Here is a 19037-nt window from a genome sequence, read left to right as displayed (position 1 = left end):
TGCATATCTGTTACATTATTTGAGAGCACTTAATTATCTAATGTCATTAAAACCTGTTCTGGAAAAATGCTGGTGAACCATCTTGAACTAGATGGCAGGCCCAGCTGTTGTATTAAATCTTCAATATGTTATAGTTAAATTATCAAGGTTAGATGGTTGTACATCCCTGCAGAAAGCATCAGATTTGTTTTGTTGTGCCTTGTAAGCAGGGTCTTACGGCTAAGTTGATTTTAATGCTTTTGAGCATCATTTCCAAGGGAGCAGTACTTAACCTTTTCCCAAGTTTATCGCTGAAGTTCAGTTCATCGTGACCAAGCAGCTCTCCGAGCGGCTGCGTTAACAAATCTCTGATTCTCTGCAAGTAAACAGAAGACGGAGTTCTGATCGCTCGTTCTGAAAATACCTTTTTTTATTTCAGCAGCTTTTTATTTCACTCATATGCCGTTGCTTAGGCTGGCATCAACCTTTAAAGTAAGCGAGCACATACAGAAGTTATCTTAACAAAATGGTCTTGCCTGGTGCGGTTTTTGTTTATAGTCAGTGGTTGCCTGAGTTTCAAAAATGCAGAGACATTCCAGTCAAGGTGGTGGCAGCTAACAAAATTGCTGTCTTTGACCTTCTGATGCAAGTTTAGTAACTAATCTGGAGAATAATGAACCGCAATTAATGAAATCTGCTCTCGTATTCAAGTGTGTTTCTCAGACAGCACATAAAATAATTGAAAGAACTTCCTGCTCTCTAATTAGTTAGATTGAATTAATTTGGCATAATAGGATTCTTTATGCAACTAGCAGAACGGCTTCCGATGAAGCTGTTTATGTACCTAAAAGATTGGTTTCTGATGAAGCCGTTTATATACTTTTAAGTTAGAAAATGCCTATTTTCTCCATTATCTGATGCCTTTAAATTAATTGCCAGTAGTCTGTAAATAAAAAAAGCCAACAATTTAAACCTTTTCAGATTGCTGGAATTGCTTTTTCTTTTCCTAGTCGATTCTTTAAAAAGCTTAGTACCACAGTGCGCAAGATTTAAAGCCTTACCAAACCTCATTGCTGATGGGGAAAAGTTGGAAATACTTGCATAAAATATGCAGGTGGCTGGAGAATCAGTGTTTCATCTGTCTGTGCTTAATTATATTATGTACATGCTCTTGAAGCTTGTCTTTTTTATTAACATGCTGAGGCTTTCATAGTGTGCGCCAAGCAGAATTACTGTTCTTTACCTTGTGACCCTGGTGATCTCCAGGAACTGCCCGTGTAATTACATTTTAGGGCATCATTGGGTGCTGACATTAAAAATGTACATACTAAATTTCAGTTTCTGTTTTTTGACATTGCTGTGGCAGAAGCACGTTCCTCTGACCAATGTGCATTTGGTAAGTGGATTTTGGTCACCTTCATACTCGAGAACCTTGTTGGATGCCCAAATGTCTTTTTGTCAGCGCGTGGCTTTAAATGAGAGCTCTTGAGTCACAGCTATGTTAAAAAAAAACACAAACCATTTGAATTTCCATACACTAATTCATTTTTGTTCTGTGGTGTAGAAATGCAGACGTGTGACACATGGAGAGGGCAGCTCTCAATTTTTTCTCCTTCACCTTCTGATGCAGACGTAGTAATTAATCTTAAAAAATAATGAAATGCAGTTAATGAAAAGCTATCTAAATAGACAAAAGCCTTTTTCTGGCAGTGCATTAAAAAATAACGGTTTCATGGATGTGCATGGTGCAGAGTATAATTGCTAGAACTGACATTCCTTAATCAAATGTAAATAATGTGGCCTCGGAGAACCTTCTTTAAAATCTCAAAGGCTTTTTTCAGAGTTTCAAATAAAGAATCGTTTGGATGCTATAATCAGCATAGCCCAACAGATCCTCTGTGGCCAGCGGAGCTCGTATGTGTCTGCTTCTTGTGACTGAGTTGTTAGTGTTTTGATTTCTTTCTGAGTTCAGTTTTCACTATCATCCCCCTACAAATAGTTTTTAATGAGAACGAGTATGGAAAACTGGCTTTTAAAGTTCTTAGAGCAAACCACTGAAACTTCTTTATGAACTAACTTGAAGATGGTTACGAATTACTCTCTCAATCTGCCCAGACCTAGGAATGAAGTAATTTAACGGCATAGGAAACGGTATGGTTAATTTTGCATAAAGCCTATTAGAAATGTGGAATTCAAAAGTATTATTACAGGCTGAAATGCCCCACATGTGGAAGGTGGGATAAGAGGGGTTGGTTTGGGTTAATACTTAAAGGCACAGTGTCTTTAGAGAAGAAAACAAACAAACACCAAAAAACCAACAAACTTAACTTGTAGTGGGTTTCAGATCTCCTTTTGGAATGCAGGAGATTTTATATTTGAATGATTAAAGACTTCAAACTGATTTTAAGATTGAGGAATGTTGTTGGGGGAGACCTTTTTAAAATGGGGGGCCTTTTTAAAATGGATTCTACTTTTTTGGCTATGTACTAGGGGATTCAGAATTCTCACTGCATTGCTGTGTATGTCTTGTGAAAGTATTTTATCCCGAGTGCTCAAAACTGATTTAAATCGATATTTAATGAAGCAACTGTTATGCCCTGCTGCAGAAGTTTCCAATAGCTGCTTTTAAATGGTGATGTGAACATAATACTGTCAGCGTGACAGTCCTTGAGCTCAGGCACTCCTGTCTGCGGATGGTAAAGCATAGACAAGAGCAGTGGAAGTTTTCTGATAACGCCCTTTTAGGATTGCATCAGCTGTAACCTTGGCTTAGACCATTTCTGGAGCTTGGAGGATAATTCTTGTATGCGCTGGCCCGGTCTGTTCCGTTAACTGCCGCTGAACTTTCTGCATGTTGGGTGTTAACACTGAAGGATTTTCATCCAGTGACATGAAGTCAAAAGGCTTTGTACTGAAGTCATCAGTCACCATTGTCAGAGGCATTTTACAAAATGTTTAATGACATTGAAATACCAAATGTGTTTTTCTGAGCTCATCAAAGAGGTTGCCATTATATATATATGTAATAGATGGTATGAAAAAGAATCGTAGAATCCCAGGTTGGAAGGGACCTCAAGGATCATCTGGTCCAACCTTTCTAGGCAAGAGCACAGCCTAGACAAGATGGCCCAGCACCCTGTCCAGCTGCGTCTTGAAAGTGTCCAATGTGGTGGAGTCATCCCCTCCCCTGGGGAGATTATTCCAGTGGTTGACTGTTCTCATTGTGAAAAATTTCCCTCTCATGTCCAGTCGGAATCTCCCCAAGAGCAACTTGTGTCCATTCCCCCCTGTCATCTCCATGGGACTCCTTGTGACAAGGGAGTCTCCATCTTCTTCGTAGCCACCCTTTAGGTACTGGTACGTGGTGATGAGATCCCCTCTGAGCCTCCTTTGCTCAAGGCTGAACAAACCCAGCTCTCTCAGCCTGTCGTCATACATCAGGCTTCCCAGCCCTTGGATCATCTTGGTGGCCCTGCTCTGGATCCCCTCCAGCCTGTCCATATCTTTTTTGTACAGCGGGGACCAGAACTGTACACATGATTCCAGGTGGGGCCTGAGCAGAGTGGGATGATGACTTCTTTATCTTTTTGCAGCCCTTGTTGATGCCCCCCAGCACCCTGTTGGCCTTCTTGGCCGCAGCAGCCCACTGCTCACTCCTGTTGAGCTTGTTGGCCACCAGGACCCCCAGGTCTCTTTCCACACAGCTGCTCCCCAGCTGGATGGATCCCAGGCTGTGCTGCACTCCTGGATTATGTTTTCCCAGGTGCAAGACCTTACACCTGAGTTAATTTAGGATTAATTTTGGTGACTCTGTAAGTGGGGTGAGATACACATTTGCTTTTCCTATTCAAGCTCACCAATGTACCAGGTTGGTCTCCAGATTACTCCAATGACTAGTGACAACATGGCTTTTCGTGACCTCAAAGTACATGCAAACTGACCTCCCATCTGACCAGAAAATACGCGCTCTTAGAAATCCTTATAAATTCACTGCTCAGAGTAGCAGCTCTTAAGAAAAAGACAGTTTTTGTTCTACAAAGATTCAGAGATGCTTTAAAGTGAATTGCTTTCATGTTCTCTCCTACGCCGTGTTTTGTCAACTTGGTTGGAGAAATTGTGCCAAACATTATCACTCTAAAAGGGTCATGTTTTGCCATTGGGTAAATATATATGTCTCGTTTAGCAGCCGCTATCTACAAACGTTTAATGACAGAATTTGGCTCTCGATTCAGAAATATTTTTCATCCAGTAAATGGCTTCACAGATAGGCAAACACATTGTTTTCAGGATCCCCAAGTAACTTGACTCCATTTCATAACAAAGATTTGTTTTAGTACCCTTGCTACCCCAGTGAGGGTGTTTCTGCCCATCTGTTTCTTGTCAACACCAAAGCTGGGCAAGTGCCACTTCTCGTAATTGCTTTTTTCTCTGTGTTTTTCTAAAATTGCTTGGCAAAGTTATCGTAGTCTTGAGGTTTGTCATCCTTTCAGGAGGAGAGCTTGATGAGGAATGAAGAAAGTGTAACGGTTTTATTTCTTCTGCTGTTTGATATCAACTGGATTTTTAGATTTCATGGATTTACATGCTGTAAGTCTGAAGGGGTTCGAGAGATAAAAAGAAAACCCAAATGCTTTCCTCTGTTTATTTGTTTTAGAGGGAGAAAAGGAAATCAAAGGAACTGAGAAATATCGTTAAATACCTTTTCTTATTCCAATTCTGAGTGCTTATCTCCGGATAATAATGCTGGACCTGAGAGCCCTTCCCAGAGGTGGCTCGTATACTGGGAGAAAATGGGGCAAGAAGATCAAGTTGTGTTACGGTGCCGGTGTGCGAGCCTGGAGCTGCCTTTGGCCCCTGGTAGAAGGTCTGCTGAAAAAGGCTGTTTCCCCTGCTGTATCAGATGGCAAACAGTAGTGTGGAAGCAAGGGCAGTGTTCTTCCTTTTCGCAACCTTTCTGAGATGCCAAAATGCAGTGCTTTTAGCATTGGAGCATGGAGATATTTAACTAGGATAATTTGAATTTGAGAGTCTTGGCTTCTCGCTGAGGTTCAGCTGCACCTCTGCGAAAGGTTTAAAGTGCTGTGTGAGTGCCTGCCTAGGGATTAGCCCTAGAGCCTTGCGACTACAGATACGTTTTTCATTAAAAGGGGATACTTAATAGCTTGGCTTCGCACTCCCAAGATGGACCCAACCCATGGTTCAAAGATGGTTGCAGAGGAGAGAGTAAGTGTTCTGCCAAATACTCCGCTCCCTTTAACACTGTGATAAGCCTCTGATAAACCTAAAATTTGCAGGGTTTTCTCATAAGAAAGTTAATCCCTCTCTTCTCTAGTCTTTAACTGAAACACTTGACTGTTACGACAATTAAGTTATCCTTGCATGTCTGAGCTAATACTTGGGACGAGTCAGGGTACTCGCTGCACCTCATTGCTCTAAGCCATCTCTGGACTCGGCCACAAGTCAGTACTGCAGTTGCTTTCAGGTTAATACTTTTGCCTTAGAAGACCGGCGCTTTATTCCAAAGGAAGCTGAAGTTCTGGAGTACGAGGCGTCTGGAAACCACTGGATCGTGGCCCCTAAAGCTGTGTTTATTTTTAGGCTTCATTGATTTCTTCACTGATTTGGGTCACCCTCTGCTTCCTGGAGTGCATGTGATAGTAAGGATCTCCAAATGCACCTTGTGCACCTGAAATAGAGCCAGTTCGCTCTGAACCCCACTTCTCCGGTGTACTTTCAATTAGTAGGTTTAAAGACGAGCAAACCCCCACTCTTCTGCTTTCTTTTATTGAACCGGAGCTTTGATGTCTTTACAAAAAGTTATTTTGATCCACTGTGAAGCCATTGGGTTTTTTGTCCATCTTTTGTCTTTTTATTTTTTCCCTTGAACAACCATGGTTTTATTTAACGTCTGGCAATCGCTGTATAAATAATAGCTGTTCTTCTCCCCCATCTTGCATTTCTTTTGGGAACAGGATCAGTCAACTTTCTGCTTTACTGTGCTTAGAAGGGATGCAAGAGAAGAGTACCTTACTCTTCAGCTGGACAGTTTCCGTTCTTTAAACAGGTTGTCGAGTTCTGGAAATAGCTGTCTCGGAGATGAGCGCTGCCTGCATGTTTCTACAGAAGGAGTTCTCAAGTCCCTTGGAGAAAAAAAGAGGAGGGGAAAAAAAAGACTGCTCCCAAATTGTATAATATGTCACCCTTAAAGAGCTCTTTCCCCAAAAGTATGAAGCTGCACTTGCAGTACGTTATTTAACTGTGCCAGGGAGAGATGTTTCTGCCTTCTCCTCTCTCCTTTTCTTACTTCCCTTTCCCAAGGTTCCCCACTGAAATGGTGGTCCCTCTCCCTCCCGCATCAACAGGGCCTGACAGCCCAAGCTGACAGCTTAGCCTGAGATTTAGAGTCAAGTGTCATGATTTGCTGTTGGAGTCTCAGGAGAGTGGTTATTTCAAATCTTTAACATAAAAACCTGAATACGGAGCAAGCGAGAGACATTTATTGTCAATGCCTTTATATCAAACCCCACGCTATAAAAGACAAGATACTGTTAAAGCACAGAAGTGGTGGTTCTGCCACGGGACCAGTACGTTGTGGTTAGCAGATGGCCTGTGTAGTCTTCGCTCTAGCAGGCGGTGGCGATGCCCTCTTTGAAAAGAGGCTGCACGGGTCTTGCTTCTGGATTCCTTTTTGAGTTACAGCAAACAATGCTAAAACCTAAGCTGAATTAAGATACTGGAGATGGAGAAGGAGTTGTGGTGAGGGACTGAAGCTGAGGATTTCACTAGCCAGACCAGCATGACCTCAGATCTCTTTGTCATCTGGTCGCTCGGTTGTCTGTCTTTGATGACTGCGTAAAAGAAAACTTCGTACACTATGAATTTGTGCTTGTGGCTGCTCATATGTCAAAATTCAGGGATGCCTTGGTTAAGGTTTTTACCCCTTCAGAATATGTCATCAGAATGCGATAAAATAGCAGTGCTGCGTCCTTCCGTGACAAAGGAAGGATTCCAAAATTTCAAAAATTGTGATTCCAAAAATTTCAAATATAAGTTTTAGTGTTTACCAGTTTGACAATATTTAATCCTTTAAGTGAATGATGCTCTGGTTGTTTTGTTTTTCTTTTTTTTTCATTTCTGCAGGCCGTCCCACGAATTATGGTTCAGTCTGCCAGTATTGATGCCAGCGCTGCAAGGATAAAGCAGGTAAGCACATCCCAGGATGCGAGGATACGATTTTTCATATTCACGTGCCTGGAAACCAGAGGTGGCAAAACCAAATGCTGGGATTAAAACTTAAAACCTGTTGCACTGCTGTTGCTTCACTGTGAGACAGTTAAATGCAGTTTGTGCTGCTGTCTTTTCATAGGTCCTGGTTAAATCTCCCCTTGTATTGCTGGTTACACTTTTATATTTGAAAGCCTGGTTAATCAATTGATTGCATTAGCAGTTAACTAGCTAAAATTTAGCTGTTTTGCTGCTTTGAAAGGTAAATTGCTAGGTTCTGACGCTTTCTACAAGCAGAACGTGTCCATCATTCTGAGTGTTGAGCTTCATTCTCAGTTTTACATTTCAAGCCAATTCATGATATCAGTGTGAAAACAAGGCTCTTGCTAAGCTGGAGAGAAAATAGACCCTGTGATCTCCCACAGTTCAGCAGAACTTCAGTCTTACGAATAGCAAATCAGCTTTCTCCTACCGTGCTTTTATTGTCTTAGCAAAATGTCTGTCATCTGAATGCTTACAAGGGAAAGCCCAAAGAAAGAGCAGAGCTCCAGAGTCCACATGTACACCACCCCCTCCTTAGAAAAGCTAAAAATATGTCTTTAATCCGCAGGAATATTTCCAAAAACTTCTCTGTATTCCATTTCCCTTAGCAATAGCAAGCTAGCCTTTGGTTCCGAAATTCCTGTAAATCAATCAAACCCCTCTTTCTTCAAATGCCGCTTTACGTTTCCAGTGGAAAAGGTACTTCAGAATAAGGTGAAAATCCTGCAGTTTGGGATGCTTAACCACTAGATGGGATAAACCACAAAATTTTGAACAGTAAACAAAAAGGTTCACCTGAGAGTTAAGCTATGTCCAAGTCTGCCGTCCTCCAACCGCGTTTTTTTTCCCCTTCATATTAGCAGCCTCCTCCCACCCTCCCAAAGAGATTTAGAGACATCCTAATCTTTTAGAGTACATGTGCTGGCAAAAGATATTGATCTATCAGATTTAGTAAACTTTACAGCCAAGAAATACATCACTAAAATGGGCTGTTAATCTCATGAGGTGCAGTTAATTTCATACTCGGAAAGTGTGTGGTGCTGGCGGCATTGAGGTGGGAATGGCATTTGGAAACGGGGACACAAATGACAGTTTAGTTGGAGAGGCATGATTTATCAATCCTGAGAGTTAAGCCAAATAACTGTGAGAGACTTATAGATCATGGCTGTTTCACATTTCATATAAATCCTGCTATTCAAACAGCAAATGACCATTCCTGTAATATAAATAATTTTTCAGTAAATATTGGGGAACATATTTCTTTTAGTCGACACTTTTCTTATTAATGGAAGAAATGAGCTGACAATCCTACCAGGTTTGCAAAGATCAGCTCGCATCTTTTTGAGATTGCCGCTACACGGGGATTTAGATAAGCTGGAGGCCTCTGTACTTCCCAGAGGCCTTGTATCTGTCCTTTTAGCCCAGATAGTTTGGGTAATGAAGCTCCACAGTCACTATGCTCTTCTGTTTCAGATTAACCAAGAGGAAGTAGGGAAACAGCCATTCGAAACCGCAGTGCAGACATCGGAGGCGGACAAGAGTCCGGAAAAGACTCCCAAAGTGCCTTTGCAGCAGCCCACGGGAGAGACCCAGGCGCAGGACTCCCAGGAAGGACCTCCAAGTCCTCTGAGCGAAGCCTCCAGTGGGTACTTCTCTCACAGTGTCTCGACAGCCACCCTCTCCGAAGCCCTTGCAGCAGGAAGTGATGCTGTAGCTCAGCCAGGGGGTCAGATGCCTGCGGTGAGTGACTTCCCAGCTCCCGCTGTGGCTCAGGTCTCTTCTTCTGACATGCCAGGGCACTCGGACAGTTCTTCAGAAAGCTGTCTCAGTACTAAGAGGGAGAGTCTACCCGCCTTCAGCCTTCAAAATGCCCACGCAAGACCTAAAGACAGCACTGAAGTGAATGGAAATGATGCTTTGAAATCAAAATCTTGCGCATCTCCTGTGACTCAAAGTGAGCAGGCAAATGATGCCTCTGTAGCCACTGATGCAAAACCCTTCCTTTCTACCTCCACTCCAAAGAAGGAGTTGTTATCCAAACAATCAGTGGAGTCAGCAGGACAAGCTAGGAAAAAAGAAATAGCTTCTGGGTCTTCAGAACTGGTGTTTCCCAAACCACAGATTCATCCTGACCAATTGTCCCAGCCTGGCGTTGCAGCCTCCCCCTTCAAAATCCAGAAAGTCAAGACCTCAGAGCTGAAGTCCTTCACAAGCATGCTGGGGACAGATGCCGCATGTTCACTAAACACAGAAGAGCAGCAAGAAGGAGAAAAGAGCACTTCCGCTGCCCGTGGACTGAACCATAATGGATCAGAGATGGCAGAAGAAAAACTGGAGGTGACTTCTGACTCCGAAGATGCCAATGAAATTCCTGAGTGGCTGAAAGAGGGAGAATACGTCACAGTTGGCGCAAATAAGATGGGCACCGTTAGATATATTGGGCCCACAGACTTTCAAGAGGGAACATGGGTTGGTGTCGAACTGGATTTACCTTCAGGTAAAATATGATCCAGAGCGGGTATAAAGCAGACAGCAAGTCAGAGTTTGCAGCGTTCATTTTAATGCTACTTTTTGGTGAGGGGGGGCGTCATTAGCCACTGCTGGGTGCATTTTGAGAGGGGAAGTATGAAAGATCTTTCCTGCTGTAATCTTCTTCCAGTCTGCCTTTGTAAACCTAGTCTCACCAACCTGTGACTGAATTGTGTCCCTTTTCGATTATTTCATTGGCTTCTTACAATGGAGGTAGGAATCAGGATTGCTTTTACAACGCAGGTTGGGAGGTATCTAGTTGTGGGAGATATGCCTAGTGTCCATCGAGTTCTCTCAGAGAACCTGGGGCCAAAGAGCTCTTCAGGACATGGTTTAGTAGGCATGGTGGTATTGAGTTGACGGTTGGACTTGATGATTTTGGAGGTGTTTTCCAACCTTGATGATTCTATGATTCTTCTGGACTTCTACTCTGAGGATAAGAGTGTCCAAAGCGCAACAGGCGTTGTGGGATTCAAATGATCAGTGGAACATTTAGGCTAAATAAGAGGCAAAGTCTCCTAACAGGTTACCTGGTCTCTCACAGGCTATTTTAAAATAAGCTGTAAAATTACAAAAGACAATTTGTTTGTGTAAATGGCCTCAAGTTGTGCCAGGGCAGGTTTAGGTTGGACATTAGGAAAAATTTCTTCACCAAAAGGATTGTCAAGTATCGGAATGGGCTGCCCAGGGAAGGGGTTGAGTCCCCATCCCTAGGGGTATTTAAAAGCCGGGCAGACGAGGTGCTTAGGGCCAGGGTTTAGTGGTGGGATGGCAGGGGTAGGGGAATGGTTGGGCTTGATGGTCTTAAAGGGCTTTTCCAACCTAAGCGATTCCATGATTCTAAATAATCATACATTGATGATTTAAGGTTTCTTTCAGCTTCTCATTTGTCATTCTTACCTGTACAGCTGTAGACTTCCCAGAATTTAGGCTCCAATACATACTTTTTGGAAACCAGGGTGCTGTTCCTGGGGAGGCGCTGTTCCTGCGTGCCTTTGTAGCACGGCACAGAAAAACAGTGACTTCATATCGGCCCTTGAAAGTGAGGGAGGTGAAAGAGAGATGATGGCTGGCATTTGTCCTCTGCTGGAGCCCCAGGTTTCGTAACCCCTTTCCTCTGCAGGTCCATGACCACCTTCATGGCACTCGTTTTCTCCAAGAGTAGGCAGGATTGGGTGAAGGCAGGGCGTGCCAGTGGAAAATTCAAGAGACAAGCAGTAGATACCGCTGCCTTCCATAGTAAGAGGGTTTGGTTTACCAAGGGCACATAAAGCTCCTTATTTAAATCCTTTTAACCAAGCTGAAGCATTCCAAGTCTTCACCCAGCAGAGCCTGCGCTGCATCAGCACGTCCCAGGGAGGTGCCCACGCTCATCTCTGCTGCATGCTTCCCTGGGATTGGAGCCGCTCACCAGGATAAATGCTGTGTCGAGGATCCAGAACTCCCATTAAATGAGCAGTTATCTTCCCTGCGCATGGTGTGCTCATGAGAGCTAAACTGGACGGTGTGTTTTCAGCTGGTTACAGAAAACTCCATGGAGTCTGCCGTCCTGGAAAGCAAACTGTAGCTCTGCTCCCTTTGAAAGTTTAGACACGATTCTCAGTCCTGAATTCACAGTCCTTATTTTAAAAAAAAACCAAAATGTATATGTATTTACAGATTCATTTCCATTTTGGAAGGTCACCTTCCCCCCCTGTCTGGCTACTCCAGACCACAGTGCTAATTCTCTGAAGCTGTTTGCCCATACCCGGTAAGCATCAGCTTCATTGTCTGTGGAGGACTTGAACGGCCACGAGATTTTTGGCCCGTTGAGGACTCAACTGCTGATGTTACTGGGTTGTTTTTTTCTTTTTTCCCTTCTGTTTCCACAAGGATTAAGTCCCTGATTTGTTGGAGCGTAACTGGCTTCTAGCACATCTGGAGCTTCCCCTGGGAAATATGGTCACAAACTTCTACCTTTGTCACACTACAGTCAGGGGTGGAAGTCCAAGTCCTTGGCCACGTGAGGGTGTGTTGGACCCAACGCGGTAACGGTGGCAGAGCAAAGGAAATACCCGTAAAACAAAAGGGGTGGCCTTGTGTCATTTAAAGAGCTGTTGTATCTTTTCACATTCCCTTTACAGGTGGGAGTGGTCTCTGTCCCAGTACCCAGAACAGTGATCGTCGGAATTTTAAAAGATCTAAAGGGAGAAATAGAAAGATCTCAGCAGCATCAGTGTAAAGAAATTATTCTTTCTGTTCTGTGGAGGTTTTACGGCATGGAAACAGTAACTCTTCCCAACTTCAGACTCTCATCAACTCAGAAAACCAAAAGCTCTTTTAAATGGCTTTTTTCCTTCCTTCTCCATAGGTTGCTAATGCATCTATTGCTGAACATTTTTGGTGAAATTAAAGAATTCCCCTGAGTAGCAAGCAGGGAGGCAGAATAAGGTGGAGCGTCCCATTCAGGGCAGCTATCTCTGTGCAGTGGCCTTGCTGGTGTTCGGCAGTGAAGCCTACTGGTGTCACTGGAGCACAAGCCTGCAGCTAGGGGCCACCTGAACCAAGTCCAGCCTTCTGCTGTCGTGGGCAGCTGCTTCCCTCTAATCTTATAATTTTATCAGGTTCAGATATAAAACCAGCTGATGGTTTTTTATCTTTGCTCCTGTGGGAAGGCTGCTCCCGCTTCTCTACTCCTCCGGTAGCTGGAAGACTTGTCTTTATGTCAATAAGTCTATCGATCTTCAGATTTGTTTGCTCTCGTACCAGCTTTGTCCTCTGGTGCCTTTAGTGCTCTCTCCTGGGTGTTTACCTTCACAGTGTATTTATAGGGAAGTTATTTTCCCTCTCAGCATTTTCCTCTTGCTCTCTTCTTCTGGTCTCCTCCTAGTAACGCACCGCACGCACAGAATAAAAACCATTGTGTCTCTCGCCCTTCTTTCTCGTCAAAGGTAAGAACGACGGCTCGATTGGAGGGAAGCAGTATTTCAGATGCAACCCAGGCTACGGATTGCTTGTGAAACCAGGCAGAGTGAAAAGGGCCACGGGACCAGCGAGGCGGCGGAGCACCGGATCGGGCAGGGAGGCGCCGCCCCCGAGAACAGGAAGACCGGCAACTTCTCCGGGTCGGCCTCCAACCTGGCTTCGCTCACAGCCCTGGCGAAAGCAGAAGGAGGATCCACGCTGCGACCGGAGAAGAGCCAGAAAAATGCGGAGAACAGGAAATCCTGGGCAAACTGAGTCAGCCCTACCCTCCGTAGCAAACACCGAGCAACGCAGCCAGGGGAGCAGGTCTTCTAGCTTCGGGAAGCTAAACCAACCACCTGAACTTCTAGTTTGTAGCAAACACTAATGAAGGGGGTTTCTTCTCTGCTTTGGGTGATTGACATGTTAATTCTTTGCCTTGCCGTGGCGCTGGATCTACGGCCTTCGTGTCCTGATACAAATTGCGACGCTTCAGGGTGTGACTGATGGCAGCCGGGGCAAGCTCGTGGCGGTGGGTGGGTGTAAGCTTTGCTCTCTTCCACCTTTCAGAGAAGGAAGAGATGTGTAAATTGTTCAAATTATGGCATGGCTTCCCAAGAGCTCCAAAATGCTGCCCACGCACCGGTGCTTCTCTCGGTGTGAATGGCAATTCTAAAAAAAAAAAAAAACCAACCCAAAACTCCCCAAAATAACAGTTCTTGTCTAGTTTCGTAAGAGCTGTCCCCCTATCGCGTAATACACGGTGAGAGGGCAAGGTTAGAATGATTCCAGACAGGCAGAGAAGCGAATGTAAAACTTCATTGGGAAATAAAGAACCCCCAGAACCCTTTTATTTAAAAAAGCAACAGCTCCTTGGTGATGCGGATCTGGGACCAGCGCCCGTTTCGATTACCGTCCTGTTGTCCCCCTCTCCTGGGGAGATCAGCACCATCTCTCTAGGGGATTTGTTGGGAAGGGGACAAGGCCCGTGACCCGCGCTGTTGTATTTTTAATCCCTTCTTTTTAGGAAAGAGGGGAGTCGAGCGAATTTGCTGTCTGTAATCTATTCAACGTGCGCTCTCACCACGACAGGTTCCCCTCTCGCTTGCCCCAAAGGGTCAGGACCTTCATCTCGTTGGTTCCGTCCTTTGGGCCAAGTGGATTTTTGCAGAGGTCTCGGCACCTCCGTGCTGCGATATTCCCACCCAGCCTTTGGAGACACCTGGATTTTTACCAGTTAAGCAAAGCAGAGGATCGCTCTCCTGGGAACGGGATTAATCCAGTCTATTTATTTTTTTTATTTATTACGTTAAAATATGATGTGTTTGCGCTTTACAATCATCCACCGCCTGACGTTGCACAGAGGAGCTCTCCTAGCACCCTACCCAGCGTCGACCCAAAGAGGAGGTGCCTCCGTCGCCAGCCGAACCCTCCCAAGCGGCACACGAAAGCAAAGAACCCGCTTGAGCAGCTGAGCCGTCGTCCCCGAAACGAAATCTCTCTTGAAAGCGGGAGGTCTGGGCTGGCTTTTATACAACTCGGATTTTATTTTTGGTAACCCTGGCTAGTTTTTAACTGCCTGTGGCACAAATGACACACGTGCCGTGCGTGTGCGTATGCCGACGTGTGCACGTATCTACGTACACGCGCTCATTTTCTAACGACTGGAGAAAGGCCGCCGGCTTTTCTCTTCTGAGCTGTTTATATCTTGTTTAGTCATCCCGGGGGGGGATCGGACAGCTTGAGCAATAGACGTTTTATCTACGCGGGGAATATTTAGGATGCTAAATTAATGATTAAACTTTAATACGTATCTCGCCGCTGCCCGTGCTGCACGTGGGTGTCTAAGTGCCTTAGCCATCTGGTTCAGAGGTCCAAGGGAAAGCTACATTGTCATCGCAGGAGATAGGGATGCTTAGCGAAGGAGATAATTATGCTGATTTACTGTAATTAATATCATTTATGCAGAAGGAATAAAATTAAAATAGAAACTAATCTGTAGCAGAAATAAGCGGGACGGGTTACGGTGCAGCATGCATAGTACTGCCAGGGATTCGTCTGTCCTTCCAGCTTTGCCTAACGAGTTTCAGTGTTTCCTAGATTTTTCGTAAAGAAATCTTAATATAAAATGTACAGACCAGCTTTTAAAGATATTTTTAGTGTACAGTTTTTCCTCCTTTCCCTTTGCACGAAGCTCCTGTCTATTCAAGCCAAGAAGATGGGAGAAATTGAGTAATGAATAATTCAGGCGCTAAAATCCTGGGGTTTTTAAATGGCAACTGTTTTTATAGGCACGGCTCGTGCAACCAAGCGACGTTTCGTTTTGGGGTGCGCCGAGCCTTGCCGGTGAAGAACCACCCGCTAGTTAATACGACGCGTCTTACGCTGCCTTCTGAGTTTTCTAAAACCCGTCTTTGCCGTTCTTCTACTCGCACTTTGTTCTGATGTGCTGCAGAAAGGGCGCTGATGTGACGCGGCCCCCAAAATGGTGCTTGGGGTTGTTGTCGTCTCAGCGTTTCATTTTTACCGGATTTAGGGATATCCTTAAAACTTCTCGATGTTTGCTAGGTGGCCCCTTTCGGGGGAGATACGAAGGGAAGAACCCGCCCGAGTCCTTTTGAAGCCTCTTTTCTTGCAGGGCTGCCTCTGAAGGTGGGAGTTCCCCGGGACCAAGGTAAAGGTATCCAAGTCGCAGGAGCGGAAGGGCCGGGCAGAAGGCAGCTGGGTTAGTAGCTCACGATTTATGCTGCCCCCTAGAAATTCCTCGGGCTGTGTTTGTGCTGCAAGAGCCGTATTTCAGTGTTTGCACATCTGGAGCACATGGCTAGGGACTGATAGGGGGTGGATTTCCTCTCCTCCTGCCCTCGGTTGTGCTCCAAAACTGAGCTGCGCGCGTTCGGAGGGGCGTGAAACGCCGTTTGAGGAGAAGGTGCTCGCTGCCATCTCTGGGATAAGTAAGTTGGGATAAGTTGCCCTGGAAGCCAGCGCTGCAGCGCGGCCGCTGCGTCAGAACCGCCAGCGGATGCCGAGTGTGACGAAGCGGCTCTGTGAGCGGAGCGCCGCCGTGGCGGGGGCAGGATTTTACTCGTAGCTGGCTTGGGTTTTACCGCCTCGTTCGACTTTGTGAAGTTAAACCTCTCCTCAAACCCCTGACACCTGCCCCCAAAAATGAAGCCATCCTGACCCCATCGCCCCCATGCGGCGTGAGCTCCAGAAAGCCAAACAAATCAAATGGGGCCACGGGGACGTTCTTAGAGGACTTCTCTGACTCCCTCCTGCTCACCCCAGCTTTCCGGGGCGCGTGGGGTTTCTCCTGAAGGTATTTTCCAAGATTTTGGCACGGTGTGTGCACAACCCTCTACTCGAAGCCATCTGATACTTTGCACCAGCTAAGCCAACTAACCAGAAAACAGTTTAGAACCATAACGAAGGTCATACATATATATATATATATTTATATATATATTATTGATAGCATTAGGAAAACTCTACACTCGGCGTAAAGGAGGAGGTGCTCTTAACTGGAACTGCCCAGCAACTGGGGCTGGCGCGTTAATAGCTATGCATATTTTCCAAGATTTTCATGCACTTTATACAGGGGAGAAGAAGATTTAATGCAGGAACTGTTGATTTCTAGCGAGTGTCTCGCCTCCTGTGTCTGCTCGGTGGTGCACGCTTGCTTTCTGTATCCAGGAACCGTGGATGGGTCTCGGGATTCTGGGTGTAAAAAAAAAAAAAACGGTGTTGGTGGGTAGGAAGCGTAAGGGCCCGAACCCGTGCCCGCAGCTCTGCAGGTCCCGTCCCCGGCACGGGCTGCGGGGCTCGGAAGCGCGGCGGCGCTTGCTCCGACTCAGCCAAGAGGATGATGCTTTGTGGAGGAACTTTTTGGGGGTTTCTCAAACCAAGCCGAGACGTTTTCCTGTGTTACGTTCAGCGCTCTCGTGGTGTTTTGATCTCTACCTTTTCAGGTCGAGGCCCTTGGCTCCTCCCTGTTTAGCGGTGTAGTTTAGTTGAGGAAAGCTGACAGAAGCGAGTTCCGCGTGGTCATGCTCCCCGAGTCCTTCAGCAGACAGCTTTGTCCATGGCTGAGATGGAAGCTCCCCGTTCAACGCCTCTTTGCTCTCCTATTTCTCCAAGAACCCCCCCCCCCCTCGTTCCTGCCTCTCGGTCCTGAAAACCTGTACGAAACGAGCTTGGGTGTCGTTCCGACCTGTTCGTAGGGTACCGGCGCTGGTGGCTCTGTTCTGTGTTGATGCTCGTGTTGTCCTTACGCTGGTGCTGCCGGTTCTTTGCACAAGAAGCAGCTCAGTTTTCGCGGTGCCTTATCCCTGGATCAGCAGCTCAGGCAGCGAGGGGCTGGATTTCCAACCGGCCTCCAGGCTGCCCAGCTTTCGGGAAAGGGAGGTGGTGGTAAGGAAAGGCGCAGGCTGCTCACCCTGCGGGGGGCTCTGGAGCTGGGGTCACGGGTAAGCGTCTTGTTCCTAGGTCTCCTTTACCTGCCTTGGCTCTGGTTTCTGCTCTCTCCACCCTTCTCCTAAATCATACTAAATCACCCCCAAGGAAGGCTCGGCTGCTGCTGCCTGCCCCCAGCTAGGCTGGGCTCAACTGGCGGCGGACCCTCTAGGTGCAGCCTGGCTAAGCCTGGGCCCGGCTCTGGCATCTGAACGCCAGAGCGGAGAGAACGGGGACGCGGCTCGGGGGTCCTTAAACCCAGGGAGAGGGTGCGGAGCGTGAGAGACCTTTCCCCTTCACCGGCCTTACCCCCTCGGAGGGAGCGGTGCTCGTTCGGTGGGAGAAGGCTCCCGCCGGGCTCCCGCCACCCTCACCCCGGGGGCCGTCCCACCCCGCGCGCCCCATGTGTGCTGACGGCAGCTTTGCCACCCCGCTGGCGCCCGCCGTCTCCTGGGAGAGCCTTTCCCAGCTCCCGGGGCTGTGATTGCTGCCCATGGAGTGGGGCTGTATATAAACGCCCGGCTGGTCACACGGTGGTATTGCGTGTCCGTCGGCGTACTTTTAAATGAGCTAAAATCCAAAGATACTTTGTAATGAGCTGTAAAGTTTTTAATTATTTCTGTACAATACTAAATTACTGTAATATTGTATCATACCTGCGATGCAGCCTGCAGTACCTAAATAAACACCTTCTTTAGAGCCGGTAAGCCTGCGCTTTGTTCATCCACAGCCCCGGGAGGGAGTAGCATCGTGCCCAGATCTGTTTCAAACAAGACTTTGGCCCGGTTGCCTGCAATTTAGGGGCCTTCCCCTCGACGAGTGCAAGCCCAGAGCTTTGCCTTCCCTCCATCTTCCCTCCTTCTTGATGCTGGGGAAAGCGGCCCTGTGCCTGCAGGCGTGGGAGTCCTTGTCCCAGGCTGCGCTGAGCCCCGGGGGAGGCTTTATTTTAGACTCGCCTTCCCTGTCGTTGTGCTAAATAAAAGCAGGCGGCGGCCTGGGCGCGCTGCCCCTGCGCCTTTGGCCTGGGCAAGGGGCTGGTGCTGCTGGCCCTGCCCTTTGCTGCTGCAGGGAGGTTTTTTTTTTTTTTTCTTGCCCAGCTCCTTCTGTTCCCCTGTGGGCTGGAAAAACCCAGCCCAGAACCTGGGCAAATGGCCCCAGGGCTTTGGGGGCAGCGGGGCGGATCCAGACTGGGATGGGGCAAATTTTGCAGGGAAACTGCTTAAAAAATCCATGATCAGGTTAGCGGGAAGGGAGCTGGGATGGGGATTGCTCCTTTTGGAAAAAACGGATCAGGCTCAACTTAGTGCTGCCGTTCATTGTAACGGGATCGCAGGCTGGTGTTACCCCATTTCCCCCAAACTCTGCAGGGGCGGCAAGCAAGGGGCGAGCGGCTTGGCCTCGCCAAGGAGCGCAGCGTTGGTTTGCACCGGCCACTCCGTCCTGGTTATGAATTGGCGACGAGAAGGAAGACGTAAGGCTGAAGAAATGGTTTATTGTATGGTTGGGGGGGTGACCAGGTGGCCTAAGAGCCGTGAGCTGGGCTCGGGGTTGTCCAGCTGCTGGTGTGAAAAAGGAAAACCCTGCCCTGAGCGGCCGGGGCTGCCTGGAGCCATCGCTGCCCCGGGGCAGCAGCCGCTGGGCTACCCCGGGGGCGGGAGGTGCAGCACAGAGGGAGGAAAAATGGCAAATTCTTTTCCTTCGTCGTCATCTTGGGCCCTGCAGCCTAAAAACCGGGCCCCGTGTCCCCCAGTACTTTCTGCAGGGACCGGTGTCACACGGGTCGGGAAGCCCAGCGCTACGGTTGTGTTGCTTAGGTCTGGGGTGAAAAAGCTTTGGCTCTTTTTAAAAGAGAAATTTAAATTAAGAAC

General features: G+C 46.9%; 1 protein-coding gene across 1 annotated transcript in view; it reads left to right on the top strand.

The window, feature by feature from the left end:
- The window catches only part of KIF13B (kinesin family member 13B), a 119332-nt gene extending 105926 nt beyond the window's left edge, over positions 1 to 13406 (top strand). The window contains exons 38-40 of the mRNA XM_035895412.1: positions 7120 to 7182; positions 8719 to 9742; positions 12705 to 13406. Of these exons, the coding sequence (XP_035751305.1) occupies positions 7120 to 7182; positions 8719 to 9742; positions 12705 to 13105 (1488 nt within the window). The 3' untranslated portion in view covers positions 13106 to 13406. The remainder of the gene's footprint in view (positions 1 to 7119; positions 7183 to 8718; positions 9743 to 12704) is intronic.
- The last annotated feature ends 5631 nt before the right edge of the window (positions 13407 to 19037 follow it).

Source organism: Egretta garzetta, unplaced genomic scaffold (genome assembly GCF_000687185.1).
Source record: "Egretta garzetta isolate BGI_Z169 unplaced genomic scaffold, ASM68718v1 scaffold325, whole genome shotgun sequence".
In the NCBI taxonomy this organism is placed as follows: Eukaryota; Metazoa; Chordata; class Aves; order Pelecaniformes; family Ardeidae; genus Egretta; species Egretta garzetta.
This window is presented reverse-complemented; position numbering and strand designations above follow the sequence as displayed.